This window comes from Cricetulus griseus (genome assembly GCF_003668045.3).
Source record: "Cricetulus griseus strain 17A/GY chromosome 1 unlocalized genomic scaffold, alternate assembly CriGri-PICRH-1.0 chr1_0, whole genome shotgun sequence".
In the NCBI taxonomy this organism is placed as follows: domain Eukaryota; kingdom Metazoa; phylum Chordata; class Mammalia; order Rodentia; family Cricetidae; genus Cricetulus; species Cricetulus griseus.
In genome coordinates this window covers 211,545,687-211,567,193 of record NW_023276806.1, presented here as the reverse complement: position 1 = coordinate 211,567,193, position 21,507 = coordinate 211,545,687, and the positions used below count along the sequence as shown (strand labels likewise).

General features: G+C 35.6%; 1 protein-coding gene across 2 annotated transcripts in view; it reads right to left on the bottom strand.

Moving 5' to 3' along the window:
* Ppp1r3a (protein phosphatase 1 regulatory subunit 3A) overlaps positions 1–20,971 on the bottom strand; it is a 39,949-nt gene extending 18,978 nt beyond the window's left edge. For both annotated transcript variants that reach the window (XM_027389930.2, XM_035450659.1), the window contains exon 1: positions 20,184–20,971. In XM_027389930.2, coding sequence (XP_027245731.1) covers positions 20,184–20,971 — 788 coding nt within the window. The remainder of the gene's footprint in view (positions 1–20,183) is intronic.
* Between the last annotated feature and the right edge of the window lie 536 nt (positions 20,972–21,507).

Below are 21,507 nucleotides of genomic sequence, written 5' to 3'. Positions count from 1 at the left end.
CAGGAAAGTTGAGTTGGGGGAAGAATAGAGGAGAACAAGATAAGAGATACCATAATAGAGGTAGTCATTATAGGTTTAAAGAGAAATCAGGCACTAGGGAAATGTCTGGAGATCTACAAGGATGACACCAACTAAAATCTAAGCAACAGTGGAGAGGCTACCTTAAATGCCCTCCCCTGATAATGAGATTGATGACTGACTTATATGTCATTCTATAGCCTTCATCCAGAAGCTGGTGGAAGTAGAAGCAGAATATTCACAGCTAAGCACTGAAATCCAGTTGCAGAGAAGGAGGAATGATGAGCAAAGAGGTCCAGATCAGGCTGGTGAAACCCACAGAAACAGCTGACCTGAACAAGGGGGACTGATAGCTGGGAAGCCAGCATGGGACTGATCCAGACCCAATGAATGTGGGGAGGCCTCAGAAATCTATGGGGCTTCTTGTAGTACATTTATCCCTAGCATAGGAATGGATTTTGGGATCCCATTCCACATAGAGGATAGTCCCTGAGCCTAGACATATGGGGAAGGACCTAGGCCCTATCCAAAGGGAGATGACAGACTCTGAAGAACTCCCATGGAAGGCCTCTCCTTCCCTGGGGAGCAGAAATGGTATGGGATAGGTAGGATGTTAATGGTAGGGGGTAGAAGAAGAGGGGAGGCAAAGGGAACTGGAATTGACATGTAAAACAATCTTGTTTCTAATTTAAATAAAAATAGAGAAAAAAGAAACTATTTTCCATTTTCTAACCTACTGCACAGACAGGCATCATTGGTAAATACAAAGTTTATCCCCTGCATTGCTATATCTCACGGACCTTAATGCTACTACTACTCATGCATACAAATGTTACATTTTTACAAAGTTCATTTTCATTTGGATTTCTAATTTGCCATAGGTTAACAGCCTTGTTCATTTTCAGATACAACAACTACTAACACATTTATGATATTTTTGAAATAAGAACTCAGTAGCATTTCTCCCCTTTGTTTACACTCTGTTCAACCTTGCATGTATCAGAATCATAGGTAAAGCTTTAAAAATGCCCTTGTACCTAGAACTTGCCCCAAACCAACTAAATGAGGAGTCTTCATCGCACAGCCTGAGCATGGGTGCCTTAGTGTTCTCTTTTCTTAGTGCAGGGAGGTTTGGGAAGCATTGGTTAGCACTACTCTATACTAGCTTTTATGGTATGAAGGTGTGTTTAGGATGAAATTACATACTACAGCCAAAATCTCTTGCCACTGAGGATAGGGTTAAACATAACCAAGTGCACTGGTGTTGATTCAAATTGTTGATATATTTCTACTGGTGAACCTATAAAACATTAAACTTAATTTATCATAAGAATCACATACTCATAGAGGCTAGGTAACAATTTGGGCTCAAGGTGGGAGGGCATTCAGATTTCCCTGGGAAGGGAAAACAGAAGAGGCTTTATGGCTTGACCAGGGTTGGGTGTGGAAGGGAATGACAGGGATCAGGTGAGCAGATGGAGGGAGTACTAAAAGAGACTATTGGGAAGGGGTAGGCATCTCAGTGTCACACAGAAACCTGGTACCAGGGAAACGCCCAGAAATCTCCAAGGATGACCCCAGCTGAGAATCCTAGCAAGAGGGGCTACATAGCTTGAATTGTCCATTTCCTGTGACCAGGGAATACATCCAGGGGAGGGACTTCGACATCAACCCAGACACATAACCTTCCACCTACAGTCTGCCCCGCCTATGGGATGTGCTGAGGTAAGGATAGCACAGAGATTGTGGGAATGGTCAACCAAAGATTGGTCCAGCCTGAGACCAATACTATGAGAGTGAACTCACCCCTGACACTGCCTAGAGAGCCAGAATCCAGAGAGTGGATGTCTAAGATAGAACCAAGCATGAAGGAAATGGTGTTGATGAAATGATGTCTAACAATATTCTTGTAAATTCATAGTTTGGTGCCTATTACAATAGTGATCAGAGAGGCTTCATCCACCAACTGGTGGATACAGATACAGGCCTTTATAGAGAGCTAAAGGAATCCTGCTGAACAGAGGGAAAAAGGATTGTAGGAGCCAGAGAGGTCAAGGATATGACAAGAAAACCTGGGCTCATAGGACCTCACAGAGACTGTTTGCCAAGTTAGACCATGATAATTTCTTCACTTTTGGGTGTTCTGACTAGCTAATGAAGTGTACAAATTTCCTTTTCTTTTCTTTACTTCTCTCTCTCTCTCTCTCTCTCTCTCTCTCTCTCTCTCTCTCTCTCTCTCTCTCCCTCCCTCTTTCTTTTTTATGAAATTTTTGACTGATAGACTGTTCCCTGTGCTGAATTAAACACACACACACACACACACACACACACACACACACACACACACTTGATCTAAACATTTCCATATATCTATCTTTGTTGATAAATCCATGGAAATTGATAGGATTGCTTCTATCATAACTTGAAGATTGAGAAATTTGGGATCTTGGTTAGAGACCAGCATAAATGTAGTTAGCCATGTTTTTACATGAAATATTCCCTTAAATTTGAAAAAATACCTGAAAATCAAACTATCAGCGTTTCCCATGAACTTGCATTCAAACCACTATACTGCATGTTCTGCCTGTTTAAACAGCTGTCACCTCATCTCTGTTCCTTTCACCTCCAGACTCTAATTGCTTCTTTTATGAGAACAAGGCTACTAGAGTCCTTGGCAATAGGCTTTATGGAGCTTGCATTTGCAGTAATTGTTTGGCAGTTTGCCACTGAGTACAACTCAAAATATTTTGCTATGCCAGATTCAAATCTTTACAAATTTGGTCAATTTTATAATAAGTAGTAATTGTCAACAAAAGCTAATGTCTGTCTTTTATAATTGTATACTTATACAATGAGAAAACATACGTTTTGCTTCCTCACTGTATAAAAACACAAAAACTATAATTCGCTGAGATATAGGTGTGTAATTCTTGCTCCTTTTATTTTTACATTTTTCTTTTTAAAAAACATTTGCTTATTTATTTTACATCCAGACCACATTTTTCCCATGTCTCCTCCCATTCCTTCCTGCCAACCTCCTGTTGCCATGCTCCCTTTGGCAAAAGGGGAGGAGCTTGTGCTGCCTCAACTTAATATGCCATGCTTTGCTCAAGCCCATGGGAGGCCTGCCCCTTTCTGAATGGAGACAGAGGAGAGGTGGAAGGGGAGAATGGCAGATGGAAAGTGCTGGGCTGTGAGGGTGACTGGGAGGAGAGGAGAAGGAGAAACTGCTGTTGGTATATAAATTAAATGAAAAACTTACTAAATAAAATAATAAAAAGCATGAGGATAGTAGTTACAAATAAAATAAGGACTTCATGAACACTTTATGAATGATTTTCATAGTCTATGATGGTACTCTGAGGAAATACAGACCCTAGATACAATCTCAGCTTCTCATCTTATCTATTCCCTGAGTTAAATTTCTTCCAGTGCAAAATGGAGCTGGACCTGCTTACTACACTATATGGATAAGATATAAAGAAGATAAAATAAACAGTCCCTAAGTTTTACATAAATGGAAATTTCTAAATTGAGGAAGACCAGGCTAATCTACCAATGTAGCAAGAGTAAATATGAACTGAAGTGCATTGAATATATTTTATTAATGAGAATAAGATCACATGGCTTTTGTCTCTAGCAAGATCTAATAAATGTAACATATCTTCATCACAAAATTAGACTAATAAAATAAACTTGTTCAAAATGATCAAGAGTCATCAAGGAGTTCTACAGGAAATGAAAATAGATACAAAGAGCATAAAATAGCCCTTTTAATCATGTCGATGTAATTTTGAAGAAAATTACAAAATCTTAACTTCTTCAGATACCACATTGTGTCACAGAAAAATGTGCATTATTGTGACATTTAGTTGGCCAGCCACTAATCCTCAAGAAACACCTACTCCACCTAACAATATTTTGAATAGCAGGATCTATGTGAAGTCACATTTTGTGGATAATGTTGCTTTAGCATAAAATCTTTTTCCCTTTCATTGCATTTATGTGACTGTATTATTTCACATAATAAAATTAATTCAGTATTACATATTTTTGTATAAAATATTAATATAATTGTATAGCAATCAGTGATCTCAGGTGACAATGAATTCCTCTTGCTTACTGTGGTAGACATGTTTAGCTTAAATATTTAATTGAGCAAAGCAATCAAAAGTTACTGATATGCAAAAGGAGAAAAGAGCCTCACTAATTGCCGGGCGTTGGTGGCACATGCCTTTAATCCCAGCACTCGGGAGGCAGAGGCAGAGGCAGGCGGATCTCTGTGAGTTCGAGGCCAGCCTGGTCTCCAGAGAGAGTGCCAGAATAGCCTCCAAAGCTACACAGAAAAACCCTGTCTCGAAAAAAAGACCCCCCAAAAAAGAATTCAAGGATTTTATAATAGAGTTATCTGGTTTACTTGTGTATAATATAAGAATGGATTGATATACTCTTAAAGATAGTGTTTTATCAGATTTCTGTTTTTATGTAAAGACAATGATTTAGAATTCATGTTAACTTTAATATGTGTGTTTCTAATCTTTATTGGCATTTAATTTTTCAGATTTATAAAGTTTTAAAAATATTAATCTGGAAAAATAGTACTAAGAACACAAATAGAACAACATGTTGATATTTTATTAAAATTTTAGAAGTATCTTATATCAGCAAAATAAGCAACTGGTAGCATACTATAAAATTGCCACTGTATAAAATTCATTTCCTTAAGCTGTATTTTACTGATAGTTACTGTGTGTATGTGTTTTTGTGACATGTATTTCGGATCAGAAGACAAATTATGGAGTCAGTTCTCTCCTTCTACATTCATATACATTAGGACATTTAGCTCAAGTACTTTACCTGCTGAGTTACCTTGCTGGGCCTGTGTAAAGATTTTAAAATTAAAAGCTTTGCCCGTAATAACTTTGGCTGGACCCTGTGCCTATAATTTTAGGACATTTAGATATACAAAGGCAAGAAAGATTTATACATTTGTAAGCCTGATGCCACAGTAAGTTTAAAAATTAATGTTTTTTTCAACTTTTTTTTATTTGAATTAGAAACAGGATTTTTTTCCAACTTTTTTATTTGAATTAGGAACAGGATTGTTTTACATGACAATCCCATTTCCCTTCTCCCAGCCTTCCTCCCCTACTCACCCCCCCCTCCCACTGAAGCCTTATCTGTCACATATCTTCTCTGCTCCCCCTGGATGGTGAGGCCTTTCATAGGGTGTCATCAGAGTCTTAGAAACAGCATTGTTTGACATGACAATCCCAGTTCACTTCTCCCATCCGTCCTCCCCTAAACCCCCAACTAAAACCTTATCTGTTACATATCTTTTCTGCTCCCCCTGGATGTTGAGGCCTTCCATAGAGTGTCATCAGTGTATATTGAATCCTTTGGGATAGGGCCTAGGCCCACCCCTGTGTATCTTGGCTCAGGGAGTATTCCTCTGTATGGAATGGGCTCCCAAAGTCCACACCTATGCTAGGGATAAATACTGGGCTTCTACAGGAGGTCCCATAGATTTCTGAGGTTTCCTCACAGAAACCCACGTTCCTGGGGTATGGATCAGTCCCATGCTGATATTCCAGCTATCAGACTAGGGAGCAAGAGTTCCCGGATATTCAGGTCAGTTGTTTCTGTGGGTTTCACCAGCCTGGGCTGGACCTCTTTGCTCACTGGTCCTTCTCTGCATCTGGGTTCCAGTTCAGTTTGGTGATTAGTTATGGGTGTCTACTTCTACTTCCACCAGCTGCTGGATGAAGGCTATAGGATAGTGAGTATCATTCAAGGGATGTATCAGATTACTTTTCATAAGATTTAACATTTTAAACTGGCCACATTACCTTGCTTTTCATCATTTCTGATTTTCAGATTTTATTAGTTCCATGTAAGGACAGAACAAGACTCCTAGTAAATTTATCACCACATGGGCATCTGGAAGGCACTAACAGGAACCAGACTCAAAGGGAAGAAAAGAGGAAGGAACCTCTCAGTCAGCAGGCACACAGTATCTGCCTGAATCTTTTCTTGTTCATTCTTGGGCTGTTCTGCTTCTCTTTCACTTTTTTAGATCATAAAAAGAGGGAGTACAAACATTGACCAACGAATCGGTCTCTAGTATGAGAGTTAAGACTTGTGCTAACTCAGTGAAATGTTTCCAAAGGAAAGGAAAGAAAAAAAAAACAGGGCTACTTTTTATGATAATGTGTTCCTCACTTTGATAATAAATTTATACATTACTAGCCTAAAATAACTTTGTCTACAAGTCTATTAAAGAGTAAAATGATAAACATATTGAAATCTATATTTAGTTTTTAATTAATTTAAATAAGTGTTTAGTTATTACAGAACAAAATTGATATTTTATATTGTTTATGTTACATAAATATGTTCATATAATTTTTCTTAATATTAAATCCTAAAAGCATTATTAGCAACATAAATATAGATTATAATATAGGTATACAGTTAACAGAAATGTTCCAAAGATGTGATGAAGTTTATTATTTTAATGGAATAAATCATGATGGTTTAAAATAAAATAAATATTAAAAGAAAGGGAAATATTCATGAGGGTTATACTTTAGATGTGACATATGAGGCCATTAACTTGTCACTTTGGGTACCAAAATATAGATTTACAATAGGCATTTATATTTGAAACATGATGAAATTAAGAAAGCCCTCAACATTAAAATTCCATTTAATTGTTTAGAAGAAAAAGAAAGGGAAAAATTCACCTTCATGCTGCCTACATACAATTAATTCTCAACCAGTCAAGAGATATCAATAGAAGGATCCTCCAACAGGGAATATCCCCAATGTGTGACAATATTTTATGCAAACATTTTGTAAATAATTCACATACAGTTTCCACAGTCTATAATTTATCATTATGTGGATGATATTTTATTAGCTGAATCAAAGGCAAAACATTTGAGGAAGTAAAAATAGTTTTACCTCCCTGGGGATTTTAAATTCCTCCTGAAAAATACATCATGGAGATTCCATTAAATTCTTAGGATATAAAATACATCTATAGAAAATTAGACCACAGAAAGTACAGATGAGGAGAGATCAATATCAGACCCTTAATGACCTTCACATATTTCTAGGAGAGATTTCCCAGCTATAGAACATTATTGGAGTAGAAGAATATAAACTAAAAATTTGAAAAAGACCCTAATAGGGGACAAGGACTTAAATAGTTCAAGAATAATATCAGCTGAAAATGAAAAGGAATTGGATTGAGTCAAAAAGAAAATATAAGAAGTACATGTGGATTGTGAGGATCCAAAGTTTGGCCCTCTAGGGAATACCCTTCAAGGATTTTGATACAGAGGGAAGGTATATTGGAATGGATATTCCTACCACGTAAACAAAATAAGAAATTAAAAACAGAGAGAAAAGATTTCTGATTTAACTTTAAAAGGAAATTTAAGTCCTTGACAACTGACAGGAATGGACCCAGCAGAAATTATAGTACCTTTAACTAATGAGGAAATTTCTTCATTATGTAAAGATAAATGATTATTGGCAAAGAGCTTGCAGTAGTATTTTGGAAAAGATTAGCAACAATTATCCAAAAAGTGAGAGAATAAAATTCATAAAAATAAACCATTTAGATCCTTCCATACATAGTAAGGAAAATACCAATCTTTGGAGTCCCCTATATTGTACACTGATGCAAACAAATCAGGTCAAGCTTGATTGAAACCAGGAGATATAAGAAAAGTGGTTCAAAGTCATTATAACTCTGTGCAAAAGACAGAATTGTTTGTCATTCTCATGGTACTAATGGGCATTACATAACCTCTCAATATAATTACCGACTCTCAATATATAGAGACAGTCATCTTAAGCATTGAGACTGCTGAGTTTATTCCTGATGATACAGAATTAACTTCATTATTTATACAATTACAAGAAATAATCAGGAATAGGACTCATTATATTATATATATGATATTTATGTAATATATATATGTAATATTTATATATCATACTTCAGATCCCATATGGGCATGCCAGGTCCCCTAGCACAAGATAATTATGAAATTCATTGATTATTAACAGGGACTTTGCTAGAAGTCTCAGAATTTCATTTAAAAAAAAACATGTAAATAGCAAAGATTTAATAAAGGATTTTTTCATCACTTGGCAACAAGCTAAGGAAATCATTAAAAATGTCCTACTTTTTCCTTCTATAAAAAAACTCTTTTACCTGCAAGAAGTAACCCTAAATGTATGAGTAGAAATGAAATTTGGCAAATGGATATGTTTCATTATGGATAATTTGGAAAAATAAACATGTAACCATACAATAAATATGTAACCATACACTTTCAGAATGTCAATGGGCAACTGCTTTGAGCCCTGAAAGGGATGATTCTGTAATTACACCCCTATTATAAGTGATGGCTATCATGGGTAAACCCACACAAATTAAAACTGACAATGCTCCAATATGTGTCTCTAGTAAGATGAAACAGTTTTTTAAATATTATAACATAAAGCATATTACAGGTATACTATACAATACTACGGGACAAGCAGCTGTTGAGAGATCTAATTGTACCTTAAAAGAAATGCTCTATAAACAGGCAAGGTGAACCAAGACCAAGGTAAACAATTTCATACTACCTTCTTAACCTTGAATTTTCTTAATGCTAATAGAAAGAAACAACAGCTATTGAGAAACATTGGACAATAGAAAACACTTCTGGGCTAAATCAGCTGGTGTACTCCAAGGATGTGTTGACTTCAGGGTGGAAACCATGATATGTGATAAGTAGGGGAAGGGGTTTCACTTTTGTTTCCAGAGGAGAAGCAAAGCTATGGATAACATCAAAACTAATTAAGATTTGGTTTGAACAGAAGAAACCTCTTGAAGAAAAATGATAGCTCATCCACTGAGGTGACGATTTAAACAAACCTCACAAAAATTGGGAAGGTTTCTGTTCTTGTCTTTGCACAGAAACCAGAAATACCCATCTTTATGAAGTCAAAAGACATTGGACATCTAGAACCCTAAAGAAAAATGGACAGCTCTCCAGACAGAATCACCAAACAAAGAAGAATCTGACTTATGGTACCAATATCTATACAGGGTAAAATCTCACCACCTAAATGCCTGTATCTCCTTACTTCCCAGTATAGTGGTAGTACAGACTCACTTAGAAATCAAAGCTGGCTTTGGAGTTTTACAGTAGCTGTCTCCTTCTATAAACCCAAGCATGTTGTTAAAAGAAAACTTCAGTTTCTCATACCAGAAGAGCCACCTGATGTGAGACAGAAGAAAACAAAAATCTAGGGACTATTGTTGTTAAAACTCTGTTATCCCCCAAATCCTATTTCTCTCCATACTTATTTTCATCTTTAATGGTACCTTTTCTTCTATGCACATCTACAAAACTTTAAACTTCCTATTTGGATATTAATGCTTAAGACTTCCTTAAGTGAACAATAAAATTTCCTAACAGCAATCTCTAAAGTCTCCAGAAAGATGGGGCCCCACAACACTTGGTCCAAAATGATGTCATGGGGCAGTTAAACACAACTCAATGGTCAGTTTTGTATGAAAACTGCTCTAGAAAATTCCAAATTAGCCAGCTGAGATGGTCTACTTCCTTACAGTACTCTCCCAGAGTTTCAAATAAGATCCTCAAATAAGTCTGGACGGTTACTCAGAGACAGAATACAAATGTTACAGATGGTCCACTTGAGATTTAACCATTGTCTTAATTTCTTTTATAGGATCCCATAGAGAAAACATCACCCCCAAGACAGCTGGAAGTAATTCTAAGAAAATGATGCACCCTTTCCCAAAAGTTGGGATGGATTTGGGTTTTCTCAAGGTTATGGATAATTGTCCCCTATTTAGGGTTGGCTATAAGTTGTATAGGGTTGGGGGTGGAATATGAAGTTCTGACTCAGGTATTTATTTTGGAAAAGAATAAAGGTGAATGGATGAAATACGGGTAAATTAGTATATCTACTTTTGAACTCTGTCAGCAACTATGAAACTATAGACAACTTATATTGATATAGATTCTTGTATATTGATACTTATGTAAAATTAGTTTTGTATTCCTGTCTTAAATACTTTGTATATTGTTGCAAAACTGAAATTTTATTTGTCATATTATATAGGGTCCTCTTTTTATTTACAATGGTTTTTGCAAACAGTGTAAAGTATTTTTATCATATTGTATATATGTATGCATGTTTCTACATATGCTTAAGATATTTTGTGTATTGATACAATTTAAGTATATTTTTGTCATTTTACATTATACAGTTCTACCTCTGATCAAGATATTTACATATACATATATATAGTTACAATTGCAAGGTCATTGTCTTCATGCTGCACAACTGTTTAATGATTATTTTTATATGGGAAAAATATTCAATAAATAATATATGTTTTTGAGAATTACAAGTTATAGTCACCCATGCTTCCCATACCTAGTTATGTTAGTCAGATTCTCTAGATGTTCAGAGAGTACTCAGAATAGATGACTGATCTTCAAACACTTCAAAGACCTACAGAATATGGCATTTAAATGTTTTAATAATTTAGAACTCTGTTGACATGAGGCATAATTGTTCCACTGCCAGGAACAATTGTCTCTTTTTAGCTTAGGACAAGCAGTATATAAGCTAAAAGAGACTGCTAAACCTTGCCAAGACAGGGTAGGACTGTTTTTCAAATTTTCCTACATCTGATAATGGTCTGTCAGATATTCTAGGCCTTAGCCAAAGTTAGTTGCCCCAATATTACTGTGAGACCTTAGGTGACTGTTCAGGCTATTTCTGTCATTTCTTGCATGTTTGCGAAGTTTCCTGCTTGCACTTCCTGCTTACTTCGGTAATATTATTTTCCTTCTCAGGTCTTTGATGGAATTAAAGACTAGATAGTATCAGATACTATCCTTTCCTATCTTAACTAAGACATTCATGTACAAGATTTAGACTCATCAGGATAGGACAGCTGTTAGAATAATCTCTTTTATTTCCCTATTAGCTATAGCTTGGATATTTAGTGTGTGTTTCTTGCTTACTGATGTTCTTGTTGGTTATCGCTCTAATTTATGCTTGCTTTTTTTAACCTTTTTTTTTTCTCTTGGAAAACACTTGAAATTTGTTTTTATTGTATATAGTTCTGTATTAGGTTTAGAATGAGCTTATTTAGACAAAAGGGGGAATTGTTGGAATTATTTAGGCCAATAGTCTTTGAGGGACTGGCTCCTTCAGAGCGGGGCTTGGAGGATATGTGTGGGCTGGGAACAAGTGCTGGGTCTCTGGGGTTGTGGTCAGAAGGCAGATGGCAGAATTCAAAGGTTAAGGGCAAAAGACCTCAGTGGTTCTCTACATTGCTTTATTTGTGAGTGATTCTCCAATAAATACATGATTTCACTTTGTTTTGGGCATACACCCACAACATATATTCAAGCAATTTCTGTTTGGAGATGCAGTATTAACTTACCCACACAAGGATATACTTAGTCATTTTAAATTTCATCTGCTTTACAGAACTTTGGAATTTTACAAATTTATTCAACACATTCTTCAGTGTCTTACTTGCATAATCACATTCTTGCATAAAATTTTACTTTAAAATTGGATATCTGTAAACTAGAATAATTATTATTCTGAATTATTCCCTATTTTAAATCCTCTCTAAGAGGTTTTAAATTATTCAAATACAGCTGTTTTTTGTGTAGACTGAAAACTAAACTGAGTAATCTTCTGAGTACTTTTAGCTTTTAATTTCATAGGATGAAGTCTTCCCTGAGTTGCAGAGGACATGATTTCATAACATTACTACTCATGATTAACTCAATGATGGACTGCCGGACTGGGAAACCTCCTTAGCCAGCTGAGAATGACCATCTCAGTGCTACCAAATATTTGAATTTGGCAACACCGGTTCCTTTTAATGGTGGTGTCATTCACACCTTGTACTGTTGATGGGTTAATGGGTTCATCCTTCTTTGACACTGATTAAGCCACTGCAAACTAGGTTACATGTTTATTAGCTTTGACCTCAGGGGAAACATCTAAAATTATTGATGATACTAAATATGGAAAGTAGAAACCAATGATAGAATAAAATATACTTACTTAAATTAAAATTTAATCTTATAGATGCCAGTATTCAACTGAAAGCCAGAATAAATAAATAAATAAAGCCATTTGAGTGACTAAAAATGAAGTGTTATGGATAGACATATTACAATCACAGAAGTTCCTTCTCAAACATATTGCTAAATAGTAAAATATTCCCAGAAATGAAATAAGAAAAAGGTATAGACACTTGGCAACTTTCAGAATTACTTTGTCGGAAAGTAAAGGGTAGCATTTGATGGATTCTCTTTCAATTTGACTCAATGAAATTCATTCCGAAATCATGTTTTACAAACAGAATATGCTGCTTAGTGGTAGAGCATGAGTCAGTCATGCACAAGACCCTTGGCTTGAGCACCCAGTACTGACAAAACAAGGCAGGTGTGGGGGATGAAGAAGTATAAAAACATTTAGTTCAGTGTTATATTATAAAAGATGACTGTAACTTTATTTACACTAAACAGAGTAATTACACTGCCATGTTAAACAGTGTAACACTTTTTCTGTTGTGACTGGATGCAATTTACTTTTGGTTACTTTAAATACTTGTGCTGTGTCAATACTTTATAAAACTGTAAACCTTAAAAAGCAGATGTCAGCATTGTGTTTTCTCAGTTTTATTTCATTACATAAGCAATGCTATGTGAGTTGTAATTGGGCAAAAACATTTACTGAAATCTTTAAGAATGGAAACTTGGTGTTCCTATCCAAGACTACAGTTAACAAGTAAGACTCATAGTGGCTGAATTATGTGAAATAAGTCAGAATTCCACTATAGTTTTGGTATTCTGATAATGTCAGATGGTGAGCAGATGTTTGTGTCTTTCACTACACAAGAAGATTTACAAATATCAATCTGATTGTAAACTATTTTGACAATAATTACTGCTAAAGGAGTAAGATTGATGGTCATCACTCAAACACAGGACAATTTTTTTCTAAAAGTATTAGAATTTTTTGGATAGTTACAGACTGAATACCACTCGTACCAAATACTGAACATGCAGAGGACATGAAGTGACAGAATATTAAAAAAAAATTTAAACGTTTTGCCTTTTTAAATGAACTGTACAGAATATTAGTTCAAATCTTTAATTTATTTTCCATTTGCTCTTTAAATACAAGGATTTATGATAACCCTTCAAAACAAATCATGATAGGAACTTGTTCATTAAGTCATCAAGAAGAGAGCCTGCACAGATTTGAAGTCTGCATCTGAGAAAATTTTTGTTCCTTAAAACAAAGAGGTTGCATAGATGAAATGATACATGATGTATAATATTTTCCCTGAATAAAGGAATTATATGAATTTCAAACATAATCCTCCAGTAATAAGCACAAATAGACAACAAGATGAAGTCTGTGTAGCTAAAGTTGTTTGATCCAAAGAGCATCTTTTTGTTATAACTCATTTTAAAACTGACATAAACTTCAATTTCTAAAAAGGTTAATATCCTCATCATGTATATATGCATATACATATGCTTATGTTATATATGTATATACATACATATATTTGTATATGTGTGTAATGTGACAAAACATGTATATGGAATGTAACACACACACACACACAAATACACACACATATATATATATATATATATATATATATATATATATGTGTGTGTGTATATATATATATATGTACATGTATATATGTACATACAAGTGGCTGAGATTTGAAAATCACTTTTTTTCACAGAAGCACAATCTTGAGATTCCCTTGTTAGTGTCAAGATCTTATTGAATGTTACTAATTTAAAGACTATTTATATTGCCTTGGGTGGTGGCAAAAGGAATGATAATGAGGCGAAAGCATTTTGCCCTTAGTCCTAGGCACAGAACTAGGCCACATTCAAGATGGTAAACTCTGGAATTTATCACCACTACCAAGGAGATTACATTTTGGAATATCTCCAAATGTCAACAACGGTTTGGTGAATTGTGTGTGACTTAATATGTTTCTTATTGCAGCTCTGAAAAATAGTATTATAATCCCAATTTTCAATCTTAATAAAATGTAGGCAAAATACAGTTTCACTGAGTTCAAACAGTAACTAATTAGAAAGGAAGTCAGAAGTTGCTTTCTATTTTACTTTACTGGTTTTAGAATCCAAGTACAGAGGAATACTCCAGACTCAACCCATGCCACAATTATCCATGCAAATTTGCCTTGCATCCAGCAGCACTCTGGACTCAAATTCTCTGTTTGCATTATCTTATTCAAACTCAACGATCTCTGTGTAACTGATCTTGGTGAGTACACGAGAACCCTTATGAAACTTGTACTTAAGGGAGAGAGAAGACAGGTCTGTGTATATATGTATACATACCCATTTCAGGCAACACCACTACGGTGAGGTGTCAAAGTGCAGCATATCTTTTTAAGTCCAGCAGGACTGTCAAACTCACCTGAAGTTTGCTCTGAAGTCACTCTGGGAAAATTAACCTTATTGGTGGTAGGGGTAAAATATAGGAACAGATTGAAAAGAAAGTGAAAATTACCTTGTTTACTTCATGGTATACCACCATATGTTGGGGAATAGTAGGGTGTCTGGTTCTTAGTTCTGCTGCTCTGTCTATACTTACAGGCTGCAGATGGGCGCCAGTAGAAAAGAGAGATGCTCACAACAGGTACTTGAGATATAGCTTCAACAATGATTCCTTCTACCAAAGGTTAAATAAAACTTCAGGACAACCTCCTCCTCATTTCTTCTTGCAGAAAAAACATTTACACTCATCTAATAGTAGTCTAGACTTATAAGGGTGCAGACTTCTACAACACCAGGAAGCCATGAAGCCTTGGTGGGTCTCCAAGGACAGTCAGCAGGTTTGCCTCTCACTGTCAAGCAGCTGCCAGCTCTCTGCACCCTCTTGAGGGGCCTGTGCAGCTGTGTTTTATGTTTCCATGTGGCCTTGCCAGAGGTCCCTCCCCTTAAACAGGCCCAGCTTCCACAATTAGTGTGTATTCAAAATGAGCTAGGTATGGAACACATTAGGTCCCAGAGGCCTCGTGGAGCTATTTACACTGCTTTGGATTATTTCCAGGATTGCAGACTATTCAGGATGTGTAAATTAAGGAAGTCTCACAGTCCAATGGCTGTGACTGGAACATACACCATGGCTTTAGCTCATGATCATTTTCTAGTGCTTTTCTTGGCCTCATTCTCACAATTTTATTGTTCTGAAAGACAAATGTTCTGTATTTTTAAAGCCTCACTTTAGAAAGAATTTCTCTTTCCTTTTCCTGTATGTGCCCAGTTTTATTTCTCAAGCATGAAGAAAAGTGAAGATTAATCATTCTTTTCTTGGCATTAAGGTCAGTTGGGGCTTTTATTTGCATTCACCTGGCCAAGTCATAAATACCATTCCACACCTATACATACTGTTCCTTTAGTTAGAATAATAAATTGATTTCACTTAATAAAATAAAAGCCAGGTTAGTCATCTTATGTATAGTAGAGAACACACATTAGACAGGTATGTGGGAGAAAAACAAGATATTAGGAAGGCCATTCATCTAACCTTGAAGTCTAAAATACCCAAGCCACAAATATTTATTTGTTTCTCTACAGTTTCTACTATATACCCACAGCATATGAACTTGGCTTTGCTGTTTTTTTTCTTCCCCACACTCCTCTCTGCCTTGTTTCTCTCAGAGTTTCTCCATATCTTCATAAGCCAGGGTTTTGTGCCTCATTAACCAGGTTGTTAGTGCTACTTAGTAACATAGGACATGACACACTAGTCCTGATGGACGGTCGTTGAATTTTTGGGGAATCTGGACAAGGATGTCAGGAGAAACAATGCAAGTCGAGGGCAGGATGTTAGTTATCAGATGAAGACTTGTTGATGATGATGGTGACAATTCTGAGAGATTTGGAGTATGTGTTCAACATTCATTTTTAATCCTTATGGAGGCAAAATCATTTAATTTTCATACTGGCTGTCATGATATCCCTACTAGAGAAACCACAGCCATACAGCTATCTATCACATACTTCTTTTTGCTTAAATTAAAATGTGTACTTGTTCCATGTCCAAAATAATGTCCCTTTTACTCCTTCACGAATGGTCTGTCAGGACTGAAGAGACAGCTCAGCGGTTAAGAGCACTAAAGCACTGCCTGTTCTTCTAGATGACCTAGGTTCAATTCCCAGAAACCTCATGGTAGTTCACAAATGTCTGTAATTCAAGTTCCAGGAGATCCAACACCTTCACACAGATACACATTCAGGCAAAACATTAATCAATGAATATCAAATAAATAGACCATTAAAAAATTGTTGCCAAACCTTTTGACCTGAGTTCAATTCCTGGAACTCGCATGGATGAAGGAAAGAACTGACACCTTCCTACAAGTTATCCTTTGACTTTCATATACGTTCAGTGACATACAACACTCCCTACCCCGAAATAATTTGAAAATAAAAAGAAATAGGCCTTCAATTTTCACCTATTAAGTGAAAAAATGTTAGCAGTTACTACTAAGTTTTCTTCTTGTTTTAATATACTCAAAAATATAAGGACAAACACATCTCAAGAAAATTGATGGTTTAAGTTTTGTCATTGAATAAAATCTTGCAAGAAACAAAGGAATGGTCTTCATCTGAACATCTAGGAGCTATGAAATAAAAGACTACAATCTGGGACAGGCAGAGCTTTAGTATGTGTTTCAAAGGTTCCTAAAGCTGAATATAGTCTTTGCCTCTTATAGCATGTAACTGGTACTTTTAATAATTTACTAGTAAATTCCTATGAAATGGAAACTAGACCCAAATCATTCATATAAATATATATTTCCATTATATGCATATATATAGTGTCAATAATATCCCACAATAAACCAAGGAGGAAATCAATCCTATTTGCTCAAGTCCACATGTCTATTCTGTGGGAGAGCTGGAAGTTAAATTTAGATGTGTTTAGTTTTCAACCTTTCAGTCAATATACTGTATCTGCATTCTATTTTTAGCTTCTTTGGATCTGTACATTGAATATCGCTTGCATCGATGACATTTCTCACTAAAACCTCTGCTTAGTTTGTTCACTAGCATATTTCCCATTGCTGCATGAGTGGTGACAACCAGCCAGTAACTTATGATGCATGCGTTTCACTGATATTAGAGACTCTGGGTCACTTGCAGTCACATGTCTATTGGTAACTCTGATTCTCTTTCTCGCTAGATATTTCAAATCATATAGAGCAACAACCCTCAAATGAGCATAGACAACCCACACCAGAGAAGACATGTACAAACTCCAACCTGAGAAAAATTTCCACGAAGAATACATCAATCATGTGCGGGTGATTGGCATAACAGAAATCCTCCCTCACTGAATGTGGGCTGGCAGTTTGTTCTGTACTTCTCAGAAGGGATTATTGACACTTTCAGAAAATACAATCTGGGACCCTGATAGCGAATTATCTTTGGTATTAAGAGAAATTGAAGCTAGTTGTTGATCTGTGCCCTAGGACAGCCTAATTTTCATTTTAACTCAGTTATTTGGCACACTATGCTTTATGTAAGAAACACAAGATCATGTATATTTCTATTCATTTTTTAATCTTATTCATAAAAGAAATGTCCTCCAAATCTAACGGCATAAGGAGCATAGATAGAATTCCTTGTAAAAGACCTTTCAGATCTTACAACTATTTTGGGGGTGGGATGGGTATTTTTGAGCCATGTTTTTCTTTTTATCACATGAGTACAAGTTTATTTTAACCATGGGCAAATTTTGTAAAATAATGCTAATGGGGTAGCCCTCTTCTTTCCTAATTCTTCCCAATTCTTCCCAATTAAATCCAACTGCACTATTCATTTAGAAATTTGATAATGCTCTCTTGTGTGAGTTCTAGGAATATTTGAAAGCCCATTGCATATAAATTATATCATGGAAAAGCTGTATAAATATTCTATTATGGCACATGCTGTTCTGAGGATCTGTCAGGATTTCCTTTATACACTCCATCTTGAGTGGTATATAAATCAGATGTAAAAATTCATGTTGGACTGAAACTCAGCACAGAAAGCCTCCTCCAGTGGAAAGCGCTCTCTTCAGAATGTGGTTTGAATTATGTTGGCCATTTTTAAGTTATAGAAGTACAGAAAATGTATTTGTGGTTTTGAAGAAAAGAGGTTTTTCCATTTTCATAACTCATTAGGAAACTTTACAGGCCTTCAGACCATTTTGTGGTTTAGTTTTTCTCAATTTTTTTTCTCTCCAAAGCAATATTAAAAGCTGAGTGGTGTCTGCTATGAACTGATCATTACTGTTTCAAACAAAAAGGTGTATGTGGGTATATGTATCCAGCTAGATGTTCCCAATGAAAACGTGACTAGAGTGCATGATTGGGCCTAGGCTTATCAGCTGCCCATTGTTTACTCTGGGTACCAAGTGAAATAAGGTCTATTACAGCAAGACCTTCTGAACTCAGTGCAAAATGTATGCTTGACATTGTGAAGCTGCATTTTTAACTCACAGAAAAACCTATGGGAGTTAAATGCTGCTTATTTGGCCAATGTTTTTTTCTCTCTCTCTCTTAAATTCTGTTTGCTCTAACAGTGGTTGAAAGTGGCTGGCTCCATGTTTGAAATGTATTAAATAATTAAAAAGATACATTTTTGTGCAGAGGTTACTTTAAATTCATTGAATTATTTTTGTGTGTAGATGATGTTATTGAGTATTATCCCAAACACCTAAGTTTTTGCTTTAGCATATATAGAAGTTATGATTATACCATCTCTTTTAATAATATAAATTAAAAGCTAAGAAAGTTTCATTTGGAGTGAGAAAGCTGGCATAGCTCACACAGTAGACTTTCTAGTTATGTTCTTTCAAGTGCCTTGAACATAACATTAAAACTGTATTTTCTCATATACTTAATTGCTTTAAATTATATTAACTTAATTCACTAATCAACAAGATCAACAAATTTAGTAATTACTACTTAATGCTTTATCCATAAAACACACAATTGTTAGCATCTTCTCAAAGTAACTTTTAAAAAGTATCTATTTAGTACTTGGTTTCTGAGTGTTTTCATTCTTTACACAGCTCCCTCTTCACCATGTTAAATTATTTCTGGTGGAGTTACTGAATTATTTGTTTTGGGATAGTTAGGATGAATCACTCAGAGAATAATCAAACATTTGCCTGTTGCTAGAAGGGCAATAGGGGTTTTTCCTTTGGGATTCAGTGAGGAGCAGACAGCAGTCTACATGCTCCTAAATGTTTTATCTGCTAACTGAGTGTCGTGGAAATTAGCCAGCTCAGTACTACAGAGTGAGCTAAAGGCTACTTCTATTTTTTGACATTAACAGACAGGCAGGGTTACTAATGAGGGGTCATATCCCCAAACTCTAATCTGTAGAGCTGAATATCCTTATTTCTATCTGGGTCATTTTTTTATTCTGCTCCACTTACTTTTACTAACTAAATTACACTAATTTGTGTTCCACATTGTCACACTTGCTATAATTATAAAATGTTACATGCAATTTATACATCATTACAATTATCTTTCTGATAGTTCATAATTGAATTAATTTCTCTTATGATTTAACCTAGTATACATTACTCCAAACATCTTTATATAACTCGATCAGTGATTAAAATCCCCTGCAGATCTGCAGGGAAAATTTACACATTTCTGAGCATTGGGTACATACTGAAATACAACTTTCTATTACATATGTTTCATATATTTCAGAGTGGAGTATGGGCATTTAAGAATCATCAAATAAATATACTCTAAATAAAATAATTTCATAAATGAAGCCTCTGTAATTCAAGGTTTGAAATCAAGCAGATAGTATTACACGAAGCAAAAACTGGATTACACACTTATTTTCCTTAATTTGGACTACTAGAATTCTATTATTTAAAGAGAATTAACCTGCTAAACCTGACACCATTATTTTTATAAACAACCAACAGATTTTTTCGGTTTCTTATTTCCCATAACATGCAAAATAATGACAAATAGAAACTTTCAAGTATGTAAAACATCTCCTTACCTTGATTTTACCTTTAAGCAGCCTTTTATTTGTCTATTGGGAGCTTCTTCCAATGGTTTTACAGGCTCTGGCTCTTTCTTTTTCTTTTGACAAACCAGTACATAATTGGTGCCATTATTATTTGACCAAAATGTACCCACAGAAGTCTCATATCGTATACAAAACTCAACTTTACTGCCATCTTTTTGATAAGGCGGAACCAATGAAATCTTAAAAGAGAACTGGTCAGTTTTACCATCACAAGAATTAGGAACATATTCTGCTAAAATGTCATAATGAGTCTGCCAGGCATCCAAGGACATGCGCACATATACTAACTTCTCAAAAGAAATATTCAGAACTCGAATAATGCCCTTCACACTTGTCGACCCAGGGAGGTATTCAGTCGACTCCAGCATTGCTTTCTGCACTTGAAGCTGTTCCATAAGTTCTTCTTTTGAAGAGGGTAAGTCAAACAGTGGAGACAAAATGTATTCTTCTGTGTGGAAGATATCCCTACTTAAGCCAAAATCAGTTGAAACACTTGGTAATTCCCAGCAATCAAATTCTTTAATGGACACAAGATTGAATCCAAGGCTGTCAGCAAAAGAAACCCTCCGGGACGCTGAAGTTGGGGTGTCCAGGTAAGTGTCTTCGGAAGATCCCGACCCTCGTCTGCTTGGCTGAGGGGAGAAGCCAGGCTTGAAGGTCGCTTTAACTTCCTCATCTTCACACACAGAATCAGACACATTAGGAACTTCTAAAAAATTATCTTTGCTAATCTGACCAGGTTCCTCGGCAGGCTCCATTTGGACTTTCTGATATCAAATAAGAGAAAGCTGTACAGCAAGTAGAGGCTGATATTTGAGATGCTGAGGCTTAAAATAAGTGTAAGGTTACAGTTGACATTGCAAAAGAAGTCAGCTCTATAAATAGGTCCAATGGCTTGTAAACTATGCTAGCCTGCCTCTAAAGGCCTTTCCAATGATAGCGTCCATGCTGCTCTGGCCAGGATGTTAAAAAGTTGCATTTGCTTATGAGCTCAGTTCCAGAGACATCAAATCATTTTATCATTTAAAATATTAAAATTAAGGGTAAAATGCTACTTTAATTAGTTGCTGTGAAAATTTAAATATATAACAGAAATAAAAGCGGTGAACTATTGAATATGCACTGTGAGTTCAATCCACTCCTGAAGCATGTAAGGTTAGACAGGGAATGTATGATTGTTTGTAATTTGGAGAGATCTGTGGCTTGCTAAAAATGATAACTAGCATTTTCTGAGACTTACAGTATCCAATGTTGACTGTCATGGGTCAAATAGAAGTGTTAAAAAATAAGTAAA